Below are 21,650 nucleotides of genomic sequence, written 5' to 3'. Positions count from 1 at the left end.
ACGGGGCCAGCGCCATAGCTTACTTGGTTAATCCTCCGCCTGCGGCGCCAGCATTCCATATGGGCGCCAGGTTCTAGTCCCAGTTGCTCCTCTTCCAGTCCAGCTCTCTGCTGTGGCCCAGTAGGGCAGTGGAGGATGGCCCGAGTGTTTGGGCCCCTGCACCCGCATGGGAGACCAGGAGGAAGCTCCTGGCTCCTGGCTTCGGATCTGCATAGCTCCAGCTGTAGTGGCCATTGGGGGGGGGGGGTGAACCAACGGAAGGAAAACCTTTCTGTCTCTCTCTAACTCTGTCATATAAAAAAATAATAAAAATTTTAAAAAACGTACTTAACACGTACAATATAGCAAAATTCACTAAGAGCCCAAGAGACTGAGTAATTTGTTCAAGATCACACAGCCAGTAAGTGGCAAAGAGTTTGACCTAAATCTTTTGATTCCAAGATGAATGTCTTTCAAACACACATATTGTCACTGTAGATATGGCCTTGAACAAGAGCTTGATACTTTCGGCCAAAAATTCCAGAAACTTGCAAAGAAAATCTGACAGAGAATTTTTCCCTATTGAATAAATACACATCAAAATGTTTTCATTCTTCAAAAAAACCAAAGTGGTACCTTTCTGACTATTAATGAACTTACATTGACAGATTATTATCACTCAAAAGAACTAAGCATTAACCAAGGACAACACAAAGATCAATGACCTTGACAAAAAATGAATTTAGTACAATGGTGAGTATTTAAAAACTATATGAACAGAGATAGAAATAGTGGAAGGGGATGAAGAAGCAAGAGCTTTTCAATAAAGATGTAGAGAGACAGGGCAGTAATTAGAAAAGAACATGGGTTCTAGAGTTTTTAAAGAAATTGTAATAACCCAGTAGAAATGAAGACTGAAGATGAAAGAGGGCATGGAGAATAAGGAGTCTTCTGCCAGTTAAGTCCTTAGGTAAGCAAAGGAGTATGAGCTCCAGGGTCAAAGTAGAGGGGCTAATGAATATACACATACATATATATATATATATATATATACATATATATACATATATATATACATACATATATATACAGTTGGGTAGATGTGCTGGGGGAATAATAAAAAACTAGCTCTAAGCAAGGTTTGAAGTCTGTCAGTCAAGTACTAAAGAGGGATAAAAGGACAAGAGAGCTGAGATATGTGCAAAAGAGCAATTATATAGATGGAATCTAGACTCTGAACTAGATAAGGAAATAAGGACATGAATGAGGTTAGCCAAAAGTAAAAGATTTAAAGGACAGGATATCTAACAGGATTTTTAAAAGTGGGGCACGCATTCTGACACAGCAGGTTAAGTTCCAGCTTGAAACACCTGCATACCCAAGTCCCAGCTAATCTGCTTCTGAATCAGCTTCCTGCTAATGTGCCTGGGAAGGTAGCAGATGATGGCTCAAGTACTGGATCCCTGCCATCATGGAGATGGAGTTCCAGGCTCCTGGCTTCAGCCTGGAGTAGCTGTAACTGTCGCAGAATTTGGGAAGTAAATCAGTAGATAGAAGATAGCTCTCTCATGCGTGCTCTCAGTCTTACTGTCCCTCAGCCTTTGAAATAAAAATCTTTTTTTAAGTTACCTGAGGAATAAGGAAGGCATATAAGTAGATGATGATCAGTTTTATTTTATTTTTTAAAGTTCACATGTACAGTAGTTAGAACCAATAAAAAAGTTTAGGGTTTGACTATAGGAATAGATTTCCAAGGAGGCAGTTCTAAAAACTGAGAGGTCAGGTGTTATACGGATTATCCATGTGCAGGTAGCAATTAATAAGTATGATAACAGGATCTGTGGAAAGGCACAGAGCCAGGTACTAATAAGAATTAATTAGAAGGTTAGTAGAGATCTAGAGGAGACAGTCTAACAGCATGTGTTTCAGAAGAACTAGAGTTTTTCAGTGAGGAGAAAATGAACTAAAACATCAAATGGGAAAAGGGTTCTACATGAGGATGGGGTAAGGGCAGCATCAGTGAAGACGTGGGATGAAAATACACCATCACCTAAGAAGACTACAGGGAAACAGTGTCCTAAGAAATGTCAGGTAGGGCAACAGAGTGAAAGAAACTGTATTTTCAACACTTTTATGTATCTCTACTTAATAATACAGAACTATTAATTCCAACAGGTAAAGCAAAAGGACTTAGAGAGGGAGCACTGAAAGATTGGGAGATTACCATCAGGTTAGGAAATATGTAACGCAAATGGGGAAGTGATTGCCTAGTAATGACGGCTGACATCAAACACTACAAATCCAGCCAAAACCAACAAAAAACAAAAACAAATTCTCCATATAAGCTGCATGAAAGTTCCTCAATATCTTTCCAATAAATTCCTTTTCTGCTTAAGTTACCAAGGAAAGAAAGAAACTTAATGATAAATACCTGCATGTACAGGGCCTTATATAAATCCCATGAGTTCAGAAAAGCAATATTTATTTAATTCACTCAAAACATTTAAACAGAGGCCAGCACTGTAGCATAGCAGGTAAAGCAGCTGCCTGCAATGTCAGCATCCATATGGGCGCTGGTTTGTGTCCTGGCTGCTCCACTTCCATCCAGCTCCCTGCTAATAGCCTGGGAAAAACAAAGAAGATGGCCCAAGTTGGGTCCAGGCTACTCACACGGGAGACCCAGAAGAAGCACCTGCTTCCTGGCTTTAGACTGGCCTAGCTGTTGCGGCCATCTGGGGAGTAAATCAGCAAATGGAAGACAAGCTCTGTGTTTCTCTTGTTCTAATTTTTTTAAATAAATAAGTAAATCTTAAAAAAAAAAAAAAAGCAAAAACAAACAAAAAAAAAGCCGAACATTTAAATACTATTTGACCTGGAGTGATAAGGAAAATCTAAGAAAGAGATCTTAGGCATGTTAGCTATTCCTTTATCCACTTCTCATTTCATTTCTCCCTTTCACAAAGTCAATGAGGAGAAAAAGAACACAAATGATTGGGGGTGAAGTGAGCTGGCAACAAGGGTGTTCTGACAACAAGTAGGATTCTCCATACACCTGCCTGTGACTTCACAATACTACTACTGTGGGTGTGGAAGGAGTACTCTGGCTTAAAATAACAAATGCCACAGCCTGTAACTCTTTGCCCTGTGGTTCTCTGTCAAATTTTGTCACTCTAAACTACAGTTTCTGTAATAGAAAACAACCCATTTCAGGGAGAATTCTTTTAAATTATGTCCTTCTCTTTCTCCAGAGAACTAATTTATCTGGATGAAGAACTTTGAGGATACTTTGTGTCTAATACCATAATATTTAATGTTATGTAGGAACAAGTGCTGACAATAAATTATAAAATTTCAAAAATTATCCAATAAGATGGTACTATTCCCTATAATAGATCAAATCAAAACAAATTAATTTCAGTTGTCGTTCATTATAAATAAAATGAAATGTCTAAAATACATGATTAAGGCAAAAACACAAGCATCAAAATTAAGAAGCATTTGGAATTGCTTTACTGGCTTCAAGTAGTAGCAACTTGGGAATCCAAGCACAGGGCATGTCCCCCAGTCATAAATGAAGTTATTTTGTATGAAAAGGAGGTGAGGGGCCAGCATCCCTTGGGCACCAGTTCCTGATCCAGCTGCTCTATTTCAGATTCAGTTCCCTGCAAGTGGCCTCGGAAAAGCGGCAAAAGATGGCCCAAGTGCTTAGGACACTGCCACCCAAGTGGGAGATCTGGATGGAATTCCTGGCTCCTGGCTTTGGCCTGGTCGAGTGCTGGCCATTGCAGACATCTGGCGAGTGAACCAGCTGATGGAAGATCTCTCTCTCTCTGTCTCTCCCTTTCTAACTAACTCTCACTTTCCAATAAATAAATAAATGAGGGGGGAGAGAGAAAGAAACAGAGGAGGGGAGGAGGAGGAGGAGCAGGAGGAGGCGATAAAGGCAATAGCACAAAGGGGCCAGCAATGTCACCATCCTTTACAGGTGCTGATTTGAGTCTTGGCTGCTCCATTTCTGATCCAGCTCCCTGCTAAAGCACCTGGAAAAGCAGCAGAGGACAGCCCAAGTACTTATGCACCTGCCATCCACCTAGATGGAATTCCAAGCTCCTAACTTTGGCATGGCACAGCTCTGGGAAGCGAACCAGCAGATAGAAGATCTCTCCTGGTCTCTCCCTCTAACTCTGCCTTTCAAATAAATAAATCAATTTTTTAAAAAAAATATAGAAGTCAACACGTTAAATATTGGAAAAGGCATGAGGGAAGAGTAAAGAGCTTCACTCACTGTGATGTTTATTAGGTAGAATATTCTAATGCATATCACAATGCCTGATACACCATAAAGTCACCTTGACAACTGAAAAAGTATGCTGAATTTAGTAACAAATCAATGGGGGGGAGGGGTGATTCCTTTAACACAAATTCATTTAATGGACAGCACCCAGTTTGGAAAAAGATCACAGAAATGATTTCTATATCACTTGAATTACCTCTAGATTGTCAGGGATGATCACCATGAAACAACTAAGGCAGATTCTATATCTGTCCAACTGCTTGGCTCAAGGAACTACCCACCTGCTGAAATCTCTAATTGCTGACACCGCTGGTAGAGAAATAACATTCTTTCCACGACTGGCACTTCATAACTCATACTGAAATTATTCACACAAGCAATTACTTGGACCAACCTGGGACTGTTGCCTAAAGCTCAACATTTCTGAGCAGGGAAAGATAGGACAAAAATCCCATAATATCTGATTGTAAGCTACCTGGACAAAATGAGTCTTACCAATGGCACAGTGAGGTTTTTCCATAGTTAAGTCTTATTCATTTATTTTACAGTGTCAGGCGTCATGGCCAACTAACTTAAGATAATGGCTCTATTCTGAAGTGAAACCAGGAAAAGGCAGTATCCAGCCTCAGTAACTTAAGCACAAAATGTACTTTGTAATGGCCATCTATATGACTCTTTACAGAGCAACAAACTCAATGTTATGACTAGAGTTTGTAGATGAAGGCTCACTTTGGAAAAGATTTAAAGACTATTATTAGAATTATCGCTACTTGTGGTTAGCTACGATTTTTTAAAAAAATATTTAATTATCTATTTCAAAGGCAGAGTTACAGAGAGGGAGAGGCAGAGACAGAGAGAGAGAAATTTCCCTTCTGCTGGTTCACTCCCCAAATGGCCAAGAGCTGGGCCAGGCCATAGCCAGGAGCTTCATCTAGTCTCCCACACGAGTGGCAGGAGTCCAAATACTTGGGCCATCTTTGACTTATTCCAAGGCACATCAGCAGGGAACTGAATAGAATTTGCAGCAACCAGGACTTGAACTAGTACCATATGGGATGCCAGTGTTGCTGTAGGTGGCCTAACCCACTATACCACAAGGCTGGCCCAGCTAAGATATTCCATATCTGTTAGACTGTTAATCTATTTTTATTTCTGGAGAATAAAAGTTTTCATTTTTAAAAGGACTAATATAGATAATGTCCCTATAACTTTCCCAAAACAAAAAGCAAACAAACAAAAATAAAACTTTATGACATCAGAGGGGTTAATCTTTTGTTGTACTATTTACTTTTACTGGAGGCAAAATTTACATCAATGGTATGTACAATGAGATCTGATAAATGTATTCATTCTTCTGATCCTCACTATTTCCATCAACCCAGAAAGTTTCCTCCTACCCACTCTGGTACATCCTCCTACCATACAAGGCAAACACAGTTCTTAACCACCACACACAGAATCACACATGCTCTTTTGTTTCTAGTGTCTTTCCCTCCATGTTTTTGAGATTCATGCACACTATCTGCAAGTTTCACTAGTTCATTTTTGTTTGTTTTTTTTAATTTAAACAGCAGAGTGACAGAGAAAGAGTGAGAGTGAGAGAGAGAGAGAGGGAGGGAGAGAGAGAGGATATATCCATTTACTCCCCAAAAGCTTCCAACAGCTGGGGGTTGGACCAGGCTGAAGCCAGGAAGCCAAAACTCCCATGTGGGTGACAGGGATGCAAGCACTTGAGTTATCATCTGTTGCCTCCCAGGCACCACTGATGGAACAAGGACATAAGCCTCAAACATTTTAGATTCTTGTTACTCCTGCTTTCTTTCAAGAGACCAGTTAAGTCACACCCTGCATTCTTCCCCAGGTTTGAAGCCAGTGGGCCAAACTTGAAGAACCAGTATGGAGAAGCTCACCTCCACCTACTACCCCTCACCCCCAACCCCTACCTCTCACCCCTACCCTAGCCCACCTAAGATATAAAAAGGACCAGCCTGCTAGGGTCTGGGCCTCTGACAGGTGTCCAGTCTGTGTGCACACTGGTCAACCTCTGCTAGTTTATTTTCTCTGAATAAATTCGGTCTGGCTGCAAGTTTGTATTGTCTCCTCTCTGTTCTGTGCTTTTTTCCTTACATTTGGTGCCCTGGTGAGGAGGCACTAATCTGTGCCCCTTTTTCTTATAACTTAGCAGGGAGGAGGTTCGCAAACCGGCCAGGACAGAAACCAACACTTTGATACAGGATGAGGGCATCACAAGTGGCAGCCTAAATCACTGAGCCATAATGTCTGCCCCAAGTTTTAAAATAGTAACATTCCATTGTATGCATCTGCCACAATCCACTTAATTCTCCTACTGATTAATATATCTGTTTTCTCCCTATTTTTGATTATTGTAAATAAAGATCCTTATAAACACAGAATACTGTTCTTTTATATAAATCAAATCATACTTAGCTTTAATTTAAGAAACATTCTGCCTATATCGGTAGCTAGAAACAAGACTGAATTAGTATCTACTTTCACATTAGGTGAGCAGGATATACCCTATACTATCCATATTTGTGACAAGTGACACTCCAGGCATCATACCTCACAAGGACAGACTTTCCTTAAAATATTTCAAGCAGGCAGTATTTAGAGTCAGAGGTAATAAAACTCATTCTTCTTGTTCTGACCCTAATTTGGAATCAAATTGCTTCTGTTACATACAAAAATATAACACTTTTTAAAGATATAAACAATGGAGGACTTTTGGCTTGCCAGTCTTTTGTGGTCTCCTAAAACAGATCCCCCCACCTAATCAGCTGAGAGTCATGTGCTAATTATGTAACCATGGGCATGTCATTCAATGCTAAGCCCTAATTTCTTGGTACATAAAATGAGATAGTTACAGCATATCTTTTAGGGTTATTTTGAAGATAAAAATCATGTGCATCATGGATTCATGGTGCCTAACATACACTTAAGTACAATATTAGCTATTATTAATAAAACTATTTTCAAAATAGCCAGACTTTCATCTTCCTTCTCCATACAAAGGTGAAGATGGAGTTTCCCAAAATAACTGTGTCCCACAAAGTATTAGCTCAATAGGTATTAGATAACCCAAAGTGTTCTGGAATCAAGTAGGTTTCAGTTAAATACATTTTTAAAGTACAAAGCATTATTGTCAATGTGCACTATGATTCCCTAAGAATGAGATCTACAATGCAGTATTTCCAAAATGATTTGAACATGAAATTTACTCCTGTACCTTCAGGAAGATTAAAAAAAAAAAAAAAAAGAAAAAACAAACTTGAGGATTCTAAGAAACAGAATTTAGGGCGCTGGTGTTGTGGCATAGTGAGTAAAGCCACACCTGCACTGCTGGCATCCCATATGGACACAGGCTCATATCCCAGCTGCTCTACTCCCAATTCAGCTCACTGCTATAACAGCCTGGGAAAAGCAGCAGAAAGCGATCCAAATACTTGGGCCCCTGCCCCCACTTTGGAGTCCTGGAAGAAGCTCCTGGCTTCAGCCTGCCCCAGTCTCTGCTGCTGCAGCCATCTGGAAAATAAACTAGTGGATGGAAGATCTCTCTGTCTTTCCCTCTCTCTCTGCAACTCCTTCAAATAAATTTAAAAAAAAAAAATAGAATTTAGGAAATGTTAGTAAAAACAATGCTAACTGTAAATATAAAACAAATAGCAATCTCAACAGGATGATGTATGCTTTCATTCCTTGTGGTTAACCATCCTTCGATTCTCAGGGAAGCATTTAACCACCCCCAAAATTTAATAAAGACCTCCTGCTAGATACTCTCCCATCTCCCTAGACCCTTTCTTCATGACTCTTCATGCTGTTGCCACTCATGTGTGAGAACCAGTTGAAGTTGTCACCACCCAACAGGCTTTGACCTGGCCCAGCCTCAGTCATTACAGCCATTTGGGGAGTGAGCCAATAGATGGAAGAACAATTCTCTCTCTCTCTCCCATCCTCTGTAACTCTGCCTTTATTTCTTTTTTCTTTTGACAGGCAGAGTGGATAATGAGAGAGAAAAACAGAGAGAAAGGTCTTCCTTTTTGCCGTTGGTTCACCCTCCAATGGCCGCTGCGGCCAGCGCATCTCGCTGATCCGAAGCCAGGAGCCAGGTGCTTCTCCTGGTCTCCCATGTGGGTGCAGGGCCCAAGCACTTGGGCCATCCTCCACTGCCTTCCCAGGCCATAGCAGAGAGCTGGCCTGGAAGAGGGGCAACTGGGATAGAATCCGGCACCCCGACCGGGACTAGAACCCGGTGTGCCGACGCCGCAAGGCGGAGGATTAGCCTGTTAAGCTACGGCGCCGGCCGTAATTCTGCCTTTAAATATACAAGTAAAATCTTTTTTAAAAAGGAATTTTATCAGATGTAAACACTCATAGTAAAAAAAAAAAAAAAATTAGCAGTCCCTTTCTCCAGTCAGGCACATACTACTCTAATGTTAAGTTTCACCGGTTTACATTTATGAACAAAACAAAAGTTCACATTCTTACTTTAACTGCCAATCTAAAACCACGGACATAATTATAAAATGATTACTAATACTTTATCTTATACACATTTATATTGACATTATAGAAATGTTCAAGGGGCTGCCCCGTGGCTCACTTGGTTAATCCTCCGCCTGTGGCACCAGCATCCCATATGGGAGCTGGTTCTAGTCCCAGCTGCCCCTCTTCCAGTCCAGCTCTCTGCTGTGGCCTGGGAAAGCAGTGGAGGATGGCCCAAGTGCTTAGGCCCTGCACCCACATGTGAGACCAAGAAGAGGCATCTGGCTTCTGGCTTCAGATCGGCACAACTCTGGCCATTGCAGCCATCTCGGGATGAACCAACAGAAGGAAGACCTTTCTCTCTGTCTCTCCCTCTCACTGTTTGTAAGTCTACCTCTGAAATAAATAAATAAGTAAAAAATCTTAAAAAAAAAAAAAAAGATTGAGGGTCCAGCACTGTGGCATAGTGGATAAAGTCACTGCCTAAAGTGCCAGCATTCCATTTGGGTGCTGCTTTGAGTCCTGGCTGCTCTACTTCCAATGCAGCTCTGTTAATGGCCTGGGAAAAAAGCAGAGGAAAATGACCCAAGACCTTTGTCCCTGCACCCATATGGGAGACCTGGAGGAAGCTCCCGGCTCCTTGCTTTGGCCTAGCACAGCCCTGGTTGTCACAGCCATTTGGGGAATGAACCACCAAGTAGAGGATCTCTCTTGCTCTATCTCTCCCTTTCCCCTCTACTCTGCCTTTCAAAGAAATTTTTTTTTAAATCCTTTAAAAAATTATTTGATTAATGCCTGTCACTTCTCCCACCAAGCTTCAATTAAGGTTGTAACTTTGCATATATACATATATATTAACGTTTTTTATAATTTACTTGAAAGGCAGACGTACAGAGAGAGGGAGAGACACAGAGAGAGAAGTCCTACATCTGCTGGTTCACTCCCCAAATGGCCACAACGGACAAGGCTGGGTCAAGCCAAAAACAGGAACTTGGAACTCAATCTGGGTCTCCCATGTAGGTGCAGGGGTCTGATGACTTGGGCCTTCTTTCACTGCTTTCCCGGGTGCATTAGCAGGAAGCTGGATCTGAAGTAGAGCAGCAGGGACTCAAAAAACACCTGCCAGTCAGGTGGCAGCACAACACACTGTGCCACAATGGAGGTCCCGAATTCTACTTATCCATGAACTTGATAAAGTATCTTCAAATATACAAAGACCACTATCACCTGTACTCTTCTGCATATGGGTTCTTTATCTAGACACTCATTAAATATTTGTAAAGCAGAAGAGAGAAGGGAAGAGGAACGTAAAAGAAAGGAGATCACAGGTTACCCATAAACAGATTACTTCATTTTCTTAATCCATGTCGGCAAATTAATCACTTGTTAAGCACCTATTATGATCCTGATATTTATTCATCTAGTTTACTATCCCAACTCTGCCAGGTTCTCATCTGACTCTAAAGTAAGATGCAGAGAAATTAAATATTAAACTATTCACTCAAGACACATATCTAGTAAATTTGAACTCCAGTTTATATGAATATGAGGTTTACCTCATGTGAGACTGGCCCTCAACCTTCCCTTGTTATCAATTACCACATATGAGGGCAGGAAGAGAGAATGACAGCAATTAATAAGTATACACAACGCCTACTCCACTGGCTTTCGAGAGAGTCCGAATTTTCTCCCAGTTTACAGAAATCCTCGTGAAGAAATGAGGTACAGTGCAAAATACAGATTTTTTTTTTTTACGTTAATCAAACAACTGGATCTTCAAAACAATCTTACAAAAGAGAAAATGCAGCTATGTTGGTAAGAACATCAAGGCTAGAAGCACTCAATCATTCACATTCTTACAAACCTATCGGGCTGGGGTTTTCCAAAGGGAAATAACGGCTGCATAAACCTGGCGCAAAATTCGAAGGAGATGATCGTACCACCACCCTGGTTTTCCTACTGCAGACCCGTGTTTCAGACGGGAGCGCTCAACGACCCAATTTGCCCACGTGAAAGATGAGGGTCCCGTTCCCTCCACGTGGGTAGCTTAGCGTGCTGACCGGCAAACACATTTACGAGGAGACAACATATCCAGGTCAAAGAAAGGGCGTGGGAATAACATTTTAGAAACGGCTGCACTGCAGCCAACACTAACCCTGGGCTCCAGTCCACAGCGCCCGCGCCAACTCCTGTCATCTCCTCTCCGCCCCCTCCAACGAACCAGGCTTCCTGCAGGCCGTCAGCACAACACGCGGGCTCCTACCTTGGTCTGCGCACTCTTATCGAATCTGTCATTCTTGAAGCTAAACACGTTCTGGTACTTCTGAGGCCTGGAACGAGCCATGTTGCCTTTCTGGGAGCTCATCGCCGAAACCACACCGCCTCAGACCGCGTTCTCAACACACGCAGGGAAGCCCCACGGACCCACCCCCGCGGCGCGGACGCTTCCGCCGCTGACCCGGAAGGAACTTATCCTCTCGGCCCCCGCCCCCGGCCTGCCCACGTGACGCGCCGCAGTGGGTAAAAGACAGCCCTTGCCCTCCCTCTTCTTCGTCCGGGCCACTCCACGCGGCCTAGATTCGATCCCCCAGTCCCCACATAGCCTCCTTCTCAAACCCGGCCAACAAATCCCGCTTCCTTCGAAATGAGAATTCCCCCATTGGTCCGAACATGGCAGTCCATCAAGGCGGAGGGGCGGGGAGCCTTTCCTCCTATTGGCTACCCTTTTCCGCAATCCCCGCCTCCTGCCGTGTCGGCTCAGCCTTTCCCGGAGTCCCGAGGGCTACCAACTCTGCTGCGCGGCCCTCGATTGGTGGACTCCGGGCGAGTCCGGGCTCAGTCCCGCCCCGCCGCCTGCTCGCAGGCTGGAGCCCGGGTCAGCCTTGGCACCTTCCAGCAGTCAGTGACCAACTCTTGGCTTAGTGAGGACTCCTCTCGCCCCCCGCGGCTGTCCTCCAGTCTCTATCCCGCTGCGGGAGCGAGCCTCGCGCCCGGCAGGCCGCGGAGGAGCGCAGAGAGGAGACCTGGCTGGGACTGGGTGGCGGTGTCTGCGGTGCCAGAAAGGGAGGTGGCGGCGGCTGCGACCACGGCCGCGCGGGACGTGAGGCCCGAGAGCAGGCGGCGACGGCCGCCCCAGCGCCTCACGCCGGGGCCGTTAGTCAGCAGAACTCGGGCTCGTGTGGAGGAGCAGGGCCGGCGCGAGGCGAGACTCGGGAGCACCAGCCGGGCCCCCTCGGGCGCCGCCGGGGACTGCAGCCCTCTCCCCACCTCGGCCGGGCCCGTCCGCGAGCGGGGAGAGTCCGGCGGCGGCGGCGGCGGCGGGGGTGCGGGTCGCGCCCGGTCGAGGACACCGCGTCGGCGGAGCTCTCCCACCGACCCTCGGGCTCGGCGCCTCGGCCGCGGCCGCTCAGGTGCAGGTGCGTGGGGCTGCGGTCCGGCCCCGGGGAGGGGGCGCTGGGCCGGGAGCCGCAGCGCGGGCGGCACGAGCTGCGGCCGGGCGGGGGGAGGGGAGCGGGAGGCGTCTTTGTTGTTGGTGACCAGGATCGCTGTCCGCGCTGGGGGGCAGACGGAGAAGCCACTCCCGTGTGATCTGGGTCTCCGGAGAGGCTCCGCGATGGGCAGCGGGAAGGGGTCCCTGCGGTGTGGAGTCGAGGGGCGGGGGCGGCCGTCTGGGGCTCTCCTGGCGGGGAAGGGGTCTCGGTTCGCTTCCTTCGTTGTCCTCCCCGTGGACGGAATGATGGGGTCAGGTTCCCAATTCCCCGGCCCTGGCTCCCTGAGAGCCTCGCGGGCGCCTCGGAGCTTTCTCCTCCGTGTCCTCGTCCCTGCCAGCTTTGATTTCAGATGGGATCTGCACCGGGCTGAGCGATTCGTGGGTTCCGGTCAGGCGGTCCCAGGGCTCTGCTTCTTGAGATGGTTGAAGTAGTGGCTTACCTGTTTGGGAACTCTAGGGTAGGCTCATTGGGTATCGGTTTTAAACTGGGAAATAAGAGAGTTTTTGTTCAGTATTTTATTTAACCTTGGAACAAAGTTGTGTAAGATTTCGTAAAGGAGAGATGTAAAGGAAGAGTTTAATCTCGGCTGCCTTTTTTTTTTTTTATGGTCGGGATTTTGATCCAAGGTGAGATGCCTGCTAACGGCAACACAGAATTTTTTTTTTTTTTAAACGATACTGTGATACAGGTCGGTGCGAGAGAGATTTGGTATGCAAAGGATGCATAACGGAATACAGAGAAGGTGACCTTTAAATCTTGGCTGTTAGTTTAGGAAAGGTACTCGTGTTTAATATTGTTGTATATATTGCTTGATCCATAAGATAATTCATTGATTTTTTTAAAGCTTCCCATAAATAAGAAGAATTTTGGACATTTTATGTCCGCGTTTGAAACTACCTAACGAGTGTGAATAGGAGGTCAGGTACATGTTGTGATGACATTGATGTGTTTACATTAACGGGGAGGGGGGGTGTTTACATTAAAACGAACTTTTCTTTATAGGTTGTCTTTCATGTTTATAGAATAAGCTCAAATGGACATGTCTAATCATAGACAATACAGTATTTTGACAGTTGCCTTGATTCTCATTGTTCTCTCTTGGGACTGCCAACTTCTTGCTCTTGGGGAAATTTTTATTTTGTGCACAAGGGCAGTGTCATTACTTAAAGGAAAGAAGTGAAGATAATCATGTTGCAACTTATAAAAGACACAAAATCTCTATTGTGCCTTATTTGAGATCCAGCAAGAAATAAATAGCACCCTCACCCATATTTTGACCTCCTCTTTTCTCCCACTCTAGTATTAATAAGGTCAATTGGCAAGGATAGGATTAGATTTTTAGCAGGCTAGGCAGTTTTAATTTTGTCCCTTGATGTGCAGTATGCTAGTTGGTATGTAGCTTGCTTCTTTGAGTACCTTTGCCCATGTTGAAATGCTTATGAAATGACAACTGACAAAATTTTCTGTTACCTGGGACAAAATCCCATTACAGCATCGTGGTAAAATAATGTTTTCAGTAGCTTAATGAACACAGAAGAAGTAAGCAATTAGTGTCTGTTTGAGATTCTGTCACTGAATTGGTCTACAACTCCAGGCACGTTTTCCTGCATCTGAGTCAGTTTCTCCATCTGTAATATAGGGCTAATAAAATGTTCCACCTGCTAGCTTTATAGAAAAGGAAGTAAGAACCATATAAGCAACGGTTACCCTGCTTATAGGATATTAATATGAGAGTACTTTTTAATGCAATACTCTTAATTTGTTTTGCTATTATGAATTTCAATTCTTTGGTGAGGAATTAGCATAAAGAAACAATGTATTGGGGAGAATACCTGTCCTTATGCCATTATTTAAGAATCAATAAGTAATTTCAATCATATTGATTGGTGTTACAACGTTATAATCAGTGATAAAATCAAATTTATTGACGTGGTTGGCTTATTCACTGGTAGATTTTATCTCTAACCAATGTTTTGCTCTTTATTCTGAAAATAACTCCTATATTTCTACCCTGTTGAGAATGTCTCACATACATTGCCCTATTTGCCTCTCAAATGCAGCCTTGTGAATTAGAGAGGAAATGAGATCTTATGACCATTTTGCAGCTGAAGTCAAGTCACCTAAAGTTAATTATATGAATTACTTAATTGAAACAGTTAACCTAGGTTCAAGCAGAACTGAGACTTGAAACTAGGCATTTTTGACTCGTAGTCCTGAATCCTTTGTTGTGGAGTTGCGTATCCCAAAACATCTATGTGGAACAGTTTTTGATCAATCCAGAGAAATAGAAATAATACAACAGTATAAATATTGGCAGTATACAATATAATGAATATCCATCTGTCCATCACCCAGTTAAAGAAATAAAACTACAAATCAGCATGAAGCTTCCTCTTTTCTTTGTAAATCTCTTAAGTGCTTTCCCCTACTTCTAACCTTAAACTGGAAGTTGACTTGCATCCTTCCTGTTTATATTTAATCACATATTTTTATATCCTTGCACATTATATAGCTTTGTTTTGATTGTTTTTAGCTTCCTGTAGCTTGCTTGCTTCACTCAACTTGGCCAAGATTTATCTATATTTATGCAGCTCTGATTTACTTATTTTTAGTGCTATATAGTATATGGTCTATTATGTGACTGGATCAGGTTTCTGTTGATGATAGCTTTGTTTCCAAGCAGTGCTTTAGGGAATATTCTTAGATGCAGTCATTTAGTGCATAACAATTCAGCCAATGACAGGCTACATATGCAGTGATGGTCTCCTAAGATTATACTGTCTGTTGATGTCACAGTCACCTTAGTTTAAGCACACTGTATGCCATTTGCACATTGACAAAATTACCTAATAATACATGACTGTTAGGATACATGTGCACGACTTCTCCAGCTATGTGGGTTTCTGACCTTACATCCCATTTTTAGAGGAAATATTTTACAATTTTTGCAATACTATTGTAAAATGAAATTTTTTAAAGATTCATTTATTTTATTCAAAAGGCAGAGTTACAGAGAGAGGGAGAAAAAGAGACTGAAAGATCTTCCATCTGCTGGTTCACTCCCAAAATGGCCAAAACAGCTGGAGCTGGGCAAATCAAGAGCCAGGAGCTTCTTCCAGGTCTCCCACGTGGATGCAGAGGCCCATGCGCTTGGGCCATTAGCAGAGAGCTGGATCGGAAGTGGAGGAGCTGGGACTTGAACCAGCACCCTTATGAAATGCTGGCACCACAGAGGCTTAACCTTCTACACCACAGCACCAGCCCCATAAAATGAAATTAACAGTAAACATAGTCATATTTTAAGGGAGACTATGCCCTTCCCAAAATAGAATAAGTAATTTATAATGAAGTAGCATGCATTTTTTTGTGTATATGCTTGTGTTCCACTGCTCTCAAGTCTTGCTATCAGGTGTTAAGCTAGACCAGCAACATCAGAATCATCTGACAGCTTGTTAGAAATGCAGAACTCAGACCCTACCCCATTGACTCAAATGCTGTAGTTTGACAATATTTCCAGGTGACTTGTGTACACATTAAAGCTAAGAAGCACTGTTAGAAGAAATAGTGATCAGATGCTTTGCCCCAGTGCATATAATCACTGTCAACTCCAACAGTGACTAGTGCAGATTGAAAGAAATATATTGAATTAGCCATTCAGCCACCACTAGCAGCATTGTTGTTGGTGAAAAATGATTTTCTGAAATAGCAAGCTACTCTCAGTAAAGTTTGAACAGAAAAAAATTGCAGTCTTCCCTTTTTACATAGTGGCTGCATTATTTATAATCTTTGTGTTACAACAAAGCAAATAAACCAAAGTACTCAGAAGTCATTGGCCACTGAACATCTTAATCTTTATGCAGGAAGAGTGCTTGGCAGACCAGGTCTCTAGTTGTGCCTCCTATAAGTTGTAACAGCTTTCAAAAAAATCATTAAAGAGAATCATGAGCTTCTTCAAGTTTGTTAGATAACTGCTAGTTTTCTCTCAATTTGATTGTACAAATAATGTATGAATTGATCTGTTTTTCCACATTTCAGAGCCTTTAGACTTCATTTTGCTAGTCTAAGGAGTATAAAATGGTGCCTTATTGTGGTTTTAATTTACATATTCCAGTTACTCATGTGATTGAGAATACTCTCATTTATTGGCACTCATCCTATGCCTGTGATTTTCCTGCTCAGTTTTGGAATATCTTTTGTTGATTAGTAAATAATTTTGTTACATTTTTGATAACAGTATTTGGTGGGCTTTAAAAATGTCTTCTTAGCATGCCTTTTTACTTTAAATGACTAAAAATCTTACACTTTAATGTCATATTTATTCTCATGATTTGTGTTCTTTCTAAAGAAACCCTTAAAAGTTTTACTTTTCCCATATAGATCTTAAATTTACATGTAACTATTTTTGTGTGATGAGGTATTTTTGAATCTAAACATACTCAATAAAAATACCTACCCATTTTGCTTAAATCACTATTTTTTAAAGATTTATTTATTTATTTGAAAGGCAGAGATAGAAGGAGAGAGAAAGATCTTCCATCTGCTGGTTCACTCTCCAAATGGCTTCAGTGGCTTGCACTGGGCCAGGCCAGAGGCAGGAGCCAGGAGCTTCTTCCTGGTCTCCCATGTGGGTGCAAGGACCCAAGTCCTTGGCCACCCTCCACTGCTTTTCCAGGTACACTAGCAGGGAGCTGGAACAGAAGTAGAACAGCCAGGACTCGAATCAGCACCCATATGGGATGCCAGCACTGCAGATGGAGGCTTAACCTTAAGCCTCCTATGCCACAGCACAGGCCTCTCAATTTTTTTTTTTTTAACTGGCTTTTGAAATCCATAAAGTCTGGGAACTGTCACTTTAGAATACAAGTTCCTTCCTAAAAGCTCCAATGTTTAAAATATTTTGAGCAACAATTACAATTTTTGTTGCTCAGCTGGTAGTCTGTCGAAATATTCCTCAAAATCTGTAAGATTTAGGATGGTAGGGGCCAGCACCGTGGCATGGTGAGTGAAGCCACCGCCTGCAGTGCTGGCATCCCATATGGACTCCGGTTCCAGTCTTGGCTGCTCCACTTCCAGTCCAGCTCTCTGCAATGGCCTGGGAAAGCAGTGGAAGATGGCCCAAGTCCTTGGGCCCCTGCACCCACATGGGAGACCCGGAAGAAGCTCTTGACTCTTGGCTTCAGATCAGCATAGCTCCGGCCATTGCGTTCATCTGAGGAGTGAACCAGCAGATGGAAGACCTCTCTCTCTCTTTCTCTCTCTCTCTCTCTCTCTCTCTGCCTCTCAGTAACTCTGCATTTCAAATAAAATAAATAAATCTTAAAAAAAAAAAAAAAAACAGATGGTGAGCATTTCAGGGATACTCAACCTGCACTCCGATTCTTATGTTTCATCTGTGCCTCATGTACTCTCAAAGAGTCATAGCATGATTAGGCACTCTTCAGTTCTTAACGTTTGTCATCATCACTTTGCCATGATCCACAGTTTGTTTTACATGTCTTTTCATTGCTTTTAAAATGATACTTATGATTTCACAACCTAATTTTTTTTAACAATTTCAGAGTAAATGTAGGTATTTGAATGTAATTTAGGTCTGATACAGGGTCTATTTTGTTTTCTCAAAAATTAAAAGTGAAAATGATAAACAAGTTATTGCATATAGCTAAAGATGAAAAGTGGGAAAGAAGAGGCAGGCTTTTAACCTAATTGTTAAGGACATCCAGGTCACACATCAATTTGATACATGGCTCTGGCTACAGACTCTTGCTTCCTGCTACTGAGAGGAAGTAGATAATGTCTTAAGTAGTTGGGTTCTTGCCAAACACATTTTGGGGACATTTGGGGAATGAACCAGCTGTTGAAAGCCCTCTGTGTGTGTGTGTCGCTCTGGTTCTCAAAGAATTAATAGCAAGAAAGGAAAAATCAACCAGTGTTTGCTGTGTATGTATCAGTGTTCTAGGTGGTTTTTCCTTGTGGGGTGAGGGAGTGGTAGATGGTAGTCTTCTTTCTCTGTAAGCAAAACAAAGCAAAGTCTCCAAACTTCCCTAGCACTTACCCATACTTAGAAATCATGGATAATATGCATCACAAATGAAATGCTTAAATGTTGAGAGGCAGGCCAGCTTTGTGTCATAGCAGGTAAAGCCACCGCCTTCAATGCCAGTATCCCATGTGGGTGCTCGTTTGTATCCTGACTGATCTACTTCGGATCTAACTCCTTGCTAATACTGGGAAATCCAATGGAATATAGCCCAAGTGCTTGGGCCTCTGCCACCTAATTGGGGGACCTGGATGAAGCTCCTGGCTTCTGCCTGGCCCAGCACTGAGCTTTGTGGCTATCTGGAGAATGAAGCAGGGAATGGAAGACTTCTCTGTCACTCCCTCTCTCTGTAACCCTGACTTTCAAAATAAATAAATAAAACTTTTTTTTTTTTTACACAAAAAGGTGGTAAATATTTTGGAATAAAAGAAAAAATAGAGGGGCCAGCGCTGGTGACTTAGCAGGTAAAGCTGCCGCCTGCAGTGCTGGCATCCCATATGGGTGCCGATTCGAGGCCCGGCTGCTCCATTTCCAGTCCTGCTCTCTGCTAAGGCCTGGGAAAGCAGTATAAAATGGCCCAAATCCTTGGGCCCCTGTACCCACATGGGAGACCTGGAAGAAGTTCCTGGTTCCTGGCTTTGGATCGGCGCAACTCTGGCTGTTGTAGCCATCTGGGGAGTGAACCAGCAAATGGAAGACTCTCTCTCTCTCTCTGCCTCTCCTTCTCTCTCTACATCAATTTTAAAAAAGAAAAAATAGAAGTAGAGGGGATTAAAGGAGGCAGTGAAACCTATTAAATAAGGTTCGGCTTTAGCGAGTAGGGCAAAAAGAATAGAGATGTGCAGTCACTAAGGCCGTTAGCTGTACAGAACTAGCAAAATCACGGAAGACTGAACCAAATGTAGTTTTGCAGTTAAACATATGTTTCTGGACTTCCCACTAAAAGTTGAATGAACTTAGTCAAGTTAAATTGACTTAACCTGAAGTCATGATTTCCTTATGTGTAAAAGACTGATAACCTAAGTAAAGTATGAAAAGAGTTAGTAAAAGCAGCTACATCCTGTCCCCTCTTCTCATATAGTGTTGTTGCTTTATTTTCCCAGTATTCTTCACAATTTATAATTATCTGTGTCATTACTTGACATGTTTATCCCTCCCATTCTAAAACATTGATGGAAAGAGACAATAAAGTGATACACTTTATTAATATATGTCATTTGTAGACAACTTCTAAACCTTTTCTCATTTGAAAATCACATAGATTTTTTAGGTATTTTGTATTTATAGAATGTCTTTATACTAGAATTTCAGATTGTATTATAGTTAGTTCATTATTAGTCACCACACGTCATCCTTGATGAAGCCAATGATTAGGCATCGTCTTGTACTTGGAGGAATTGAGGTTGCTAAGACACATAAAATGTCACAGAAAAAGCAAATTTGGATCAAACCTGATTTTTTTATTGGTTGCATTTTCCCCATGTTGAATTTTTATTCTCCAATATTGCTAAAAATTGACTCTACAAAAACAAAAACAATTTATTGTTAGCTCACAGACTTTGGAAAGTCATTAGGATACAAGCAGTCATTCTAGTTACGACTTTTTCATTCTCCTCCATGGTGCTTCTGTCAGTTTCTTGAGGGTGTGTTATTAGAATTGTTGTCGAGTTAGAGGTCTTTTCCCTTAAAACTACTACATGCAGCTTAAAAAATTATTTGTTGTGGCTCTCTTCCAGTATTTGAAATTTATCTTGAGGATATGACATTTAAAAATACGATTAAGAAAATAAGTACAGTTTATGTTTAATATAAGTCAAGAGAAGGAAGGAGATTGGAATATCCTCTTTAAGTTGCTGTGAGCAAGTCTTCATTCCAAGTCCAACAAACCTAAAATAAGGAAGTTACCTCCAGGAACAAAAATACAGACTTTATCAGTATGTCAGTTCTAACAAACTTGTTTTCCTCCTGAATTTAGATTGTTTTAAAAATTGAAATAATTCATGTAAGAAATTTTCCCAAAATGCCATCTGCAGATTGTTACCTAGGTATTTTGTTTTTTATTAAGTATCCTGCTTAGTGTATTAATTTTTCTCTAGGTAGCTCTGCCACTCCCACCCCCAAAAGTAACAGTTATTCTTTGCACATCAGTTATTAGCAAAGAAACTACTGTCATTTAGGAACTTGTGTTTGGCAACTTTATATCTGAAACACTTAAAGTTACATTTTGTTCAAAGCCTTTTAACAGACTTCAGTCTCACTTTTATTAATTAGGTAAAGATTTAGGATATTAAGGTAATAGCCATGAGAAGCACTTTTTATACATAAAGGACACTCTAGTACAAAAACCCTAGAATATGGTCTTTTAAGTTTTTCATATATAAGAATTCATAAGAAAGACATTTTTGCTTCATAATCTAATACTTGCATATGCATATACAAAAAGCAACAAGTTTCAATAAGATAGTGTAAATCAGGCAATGCAGGCATGGTTTAGGAGAGATTTTTTTCCTTCTTAAAGAAGGAAAATTTAAGTAATGACTTTTTTAAATGTTGATTTATTTAAAAAGGGAGAGGTGGGCTGGGAAGGATTTTACCAACAGAGAAGGAACCAAATGTACAAAGTCACAGAAGCAAAAAAGAGCATGTCTCTTATCCAGGAACAGTATGTGTACTGGAGTAAATGAATAGGAAAGTGCTTAGAAATAAGACTAGAAACTAGGAAGTGAGGAGGATGGGGGGTGGGGAATCAACTAGGGCATACTAGAAAAGTTAGACTTATTTAAGAGGGCTTGTAAGACCCATGGAAAGATTTTAAATAGTAAAATGACATCACTTGGCAGCAGTGTACATCATAGACTCAATGGGTATGAGATATTAGTGATTTTATAACATTTAATGAAGAGAGAAATACATAGGAAATAGGCCTTTCATGGACTAGAGGAATAGAGAGGAAGGAGGGGAGGAAGAAAATACAAATGAAAATATTCAAGGTCTAGAATTTAAGGAAAAGATCTTAAATACATTCATAAACAAAGGAGATGAAAACATTAGAGCAGACGCAGCTATAGCTATAGGAAACAGATGTATAGATACGGTAACTAATTAGGCAGGGTCTCTAAAGATGCTAGCAGTTAATGGATCCCTCAGGAACATGTGGAAGGATTGGTCACAAGGAGCTGAGACTTCTCAGTGGTGAACAACCAATCAGAAGTTGATTGATTTCTAGGGTCTAGGAAGACATTGTTGATTACACGTCTGCCTCTTCTAAGTACATATCTTTTTCTGCATCTAGTAGGCCAGAATTTAAATGGTGCCTCATTTCTTCTTCCCAGCAATTTTGCAGAGT

General features: G+C 41.9%; 2 protein-coding genes across 2 annotated transcripts in view; one reads left to right on the top strand and one right to left on the bottom strand.

Moving 5' to 3' along the window:
- Positions 1–11,251, bottom strand: part of C12H9orf85 (chromosome 12 C9orf85 homolog) — a 70,855-nt gene extending 59,604 nt beyond the window's left edge. The window contains exon 1 of the mRNA XM_062207083.1: positions 11,040–11,251. Within this exon, the coding sequence (XP_062063067.1) occupies positions 11,040–11,141 (102 nt within the window). The 5' untranslated portion in view covers positions 11,142–11,251. The remainder of the gene's footprint in view (positions 1–11,039) is intronic.
- Positions 11,252–12,110: 859 nt separating this feature from the next.
- Positions 12,111–21,650, top strand: part of ABHD17B (abhydrolase domain containing 17B, depalmitoylase) — a 43,115-nt gene continuing 33,575 nt past the window's right edge. Inside the window, exon 1 of the mRNA XM_062208405.1 lies at positions 12,111–12,192. The gene's annotated coding sequence lies outside the window, so the exon portion shown is untranslated. The remainder of the gene's footprint in view (positions 12,193–21,650) is intronic.

The sequence above is a fragment of the Lepus europaeus genome, chromosome 12, assembly GCF_033115175.1.
Source record: "Lepus europaeus isolate LE1 chromosome 12, mLepTim1.pri, whole genome shotgun sequence".
Taxonomy (NCBI): Eukaryota; Metazoa; Chordata; class Mammalia; order Lagomorpha; family Leporidae; genus Lepus; species Lepus europaeus.
This window is presented reverse-complemented; position numbering and strand designations above follow the sequence as displayed.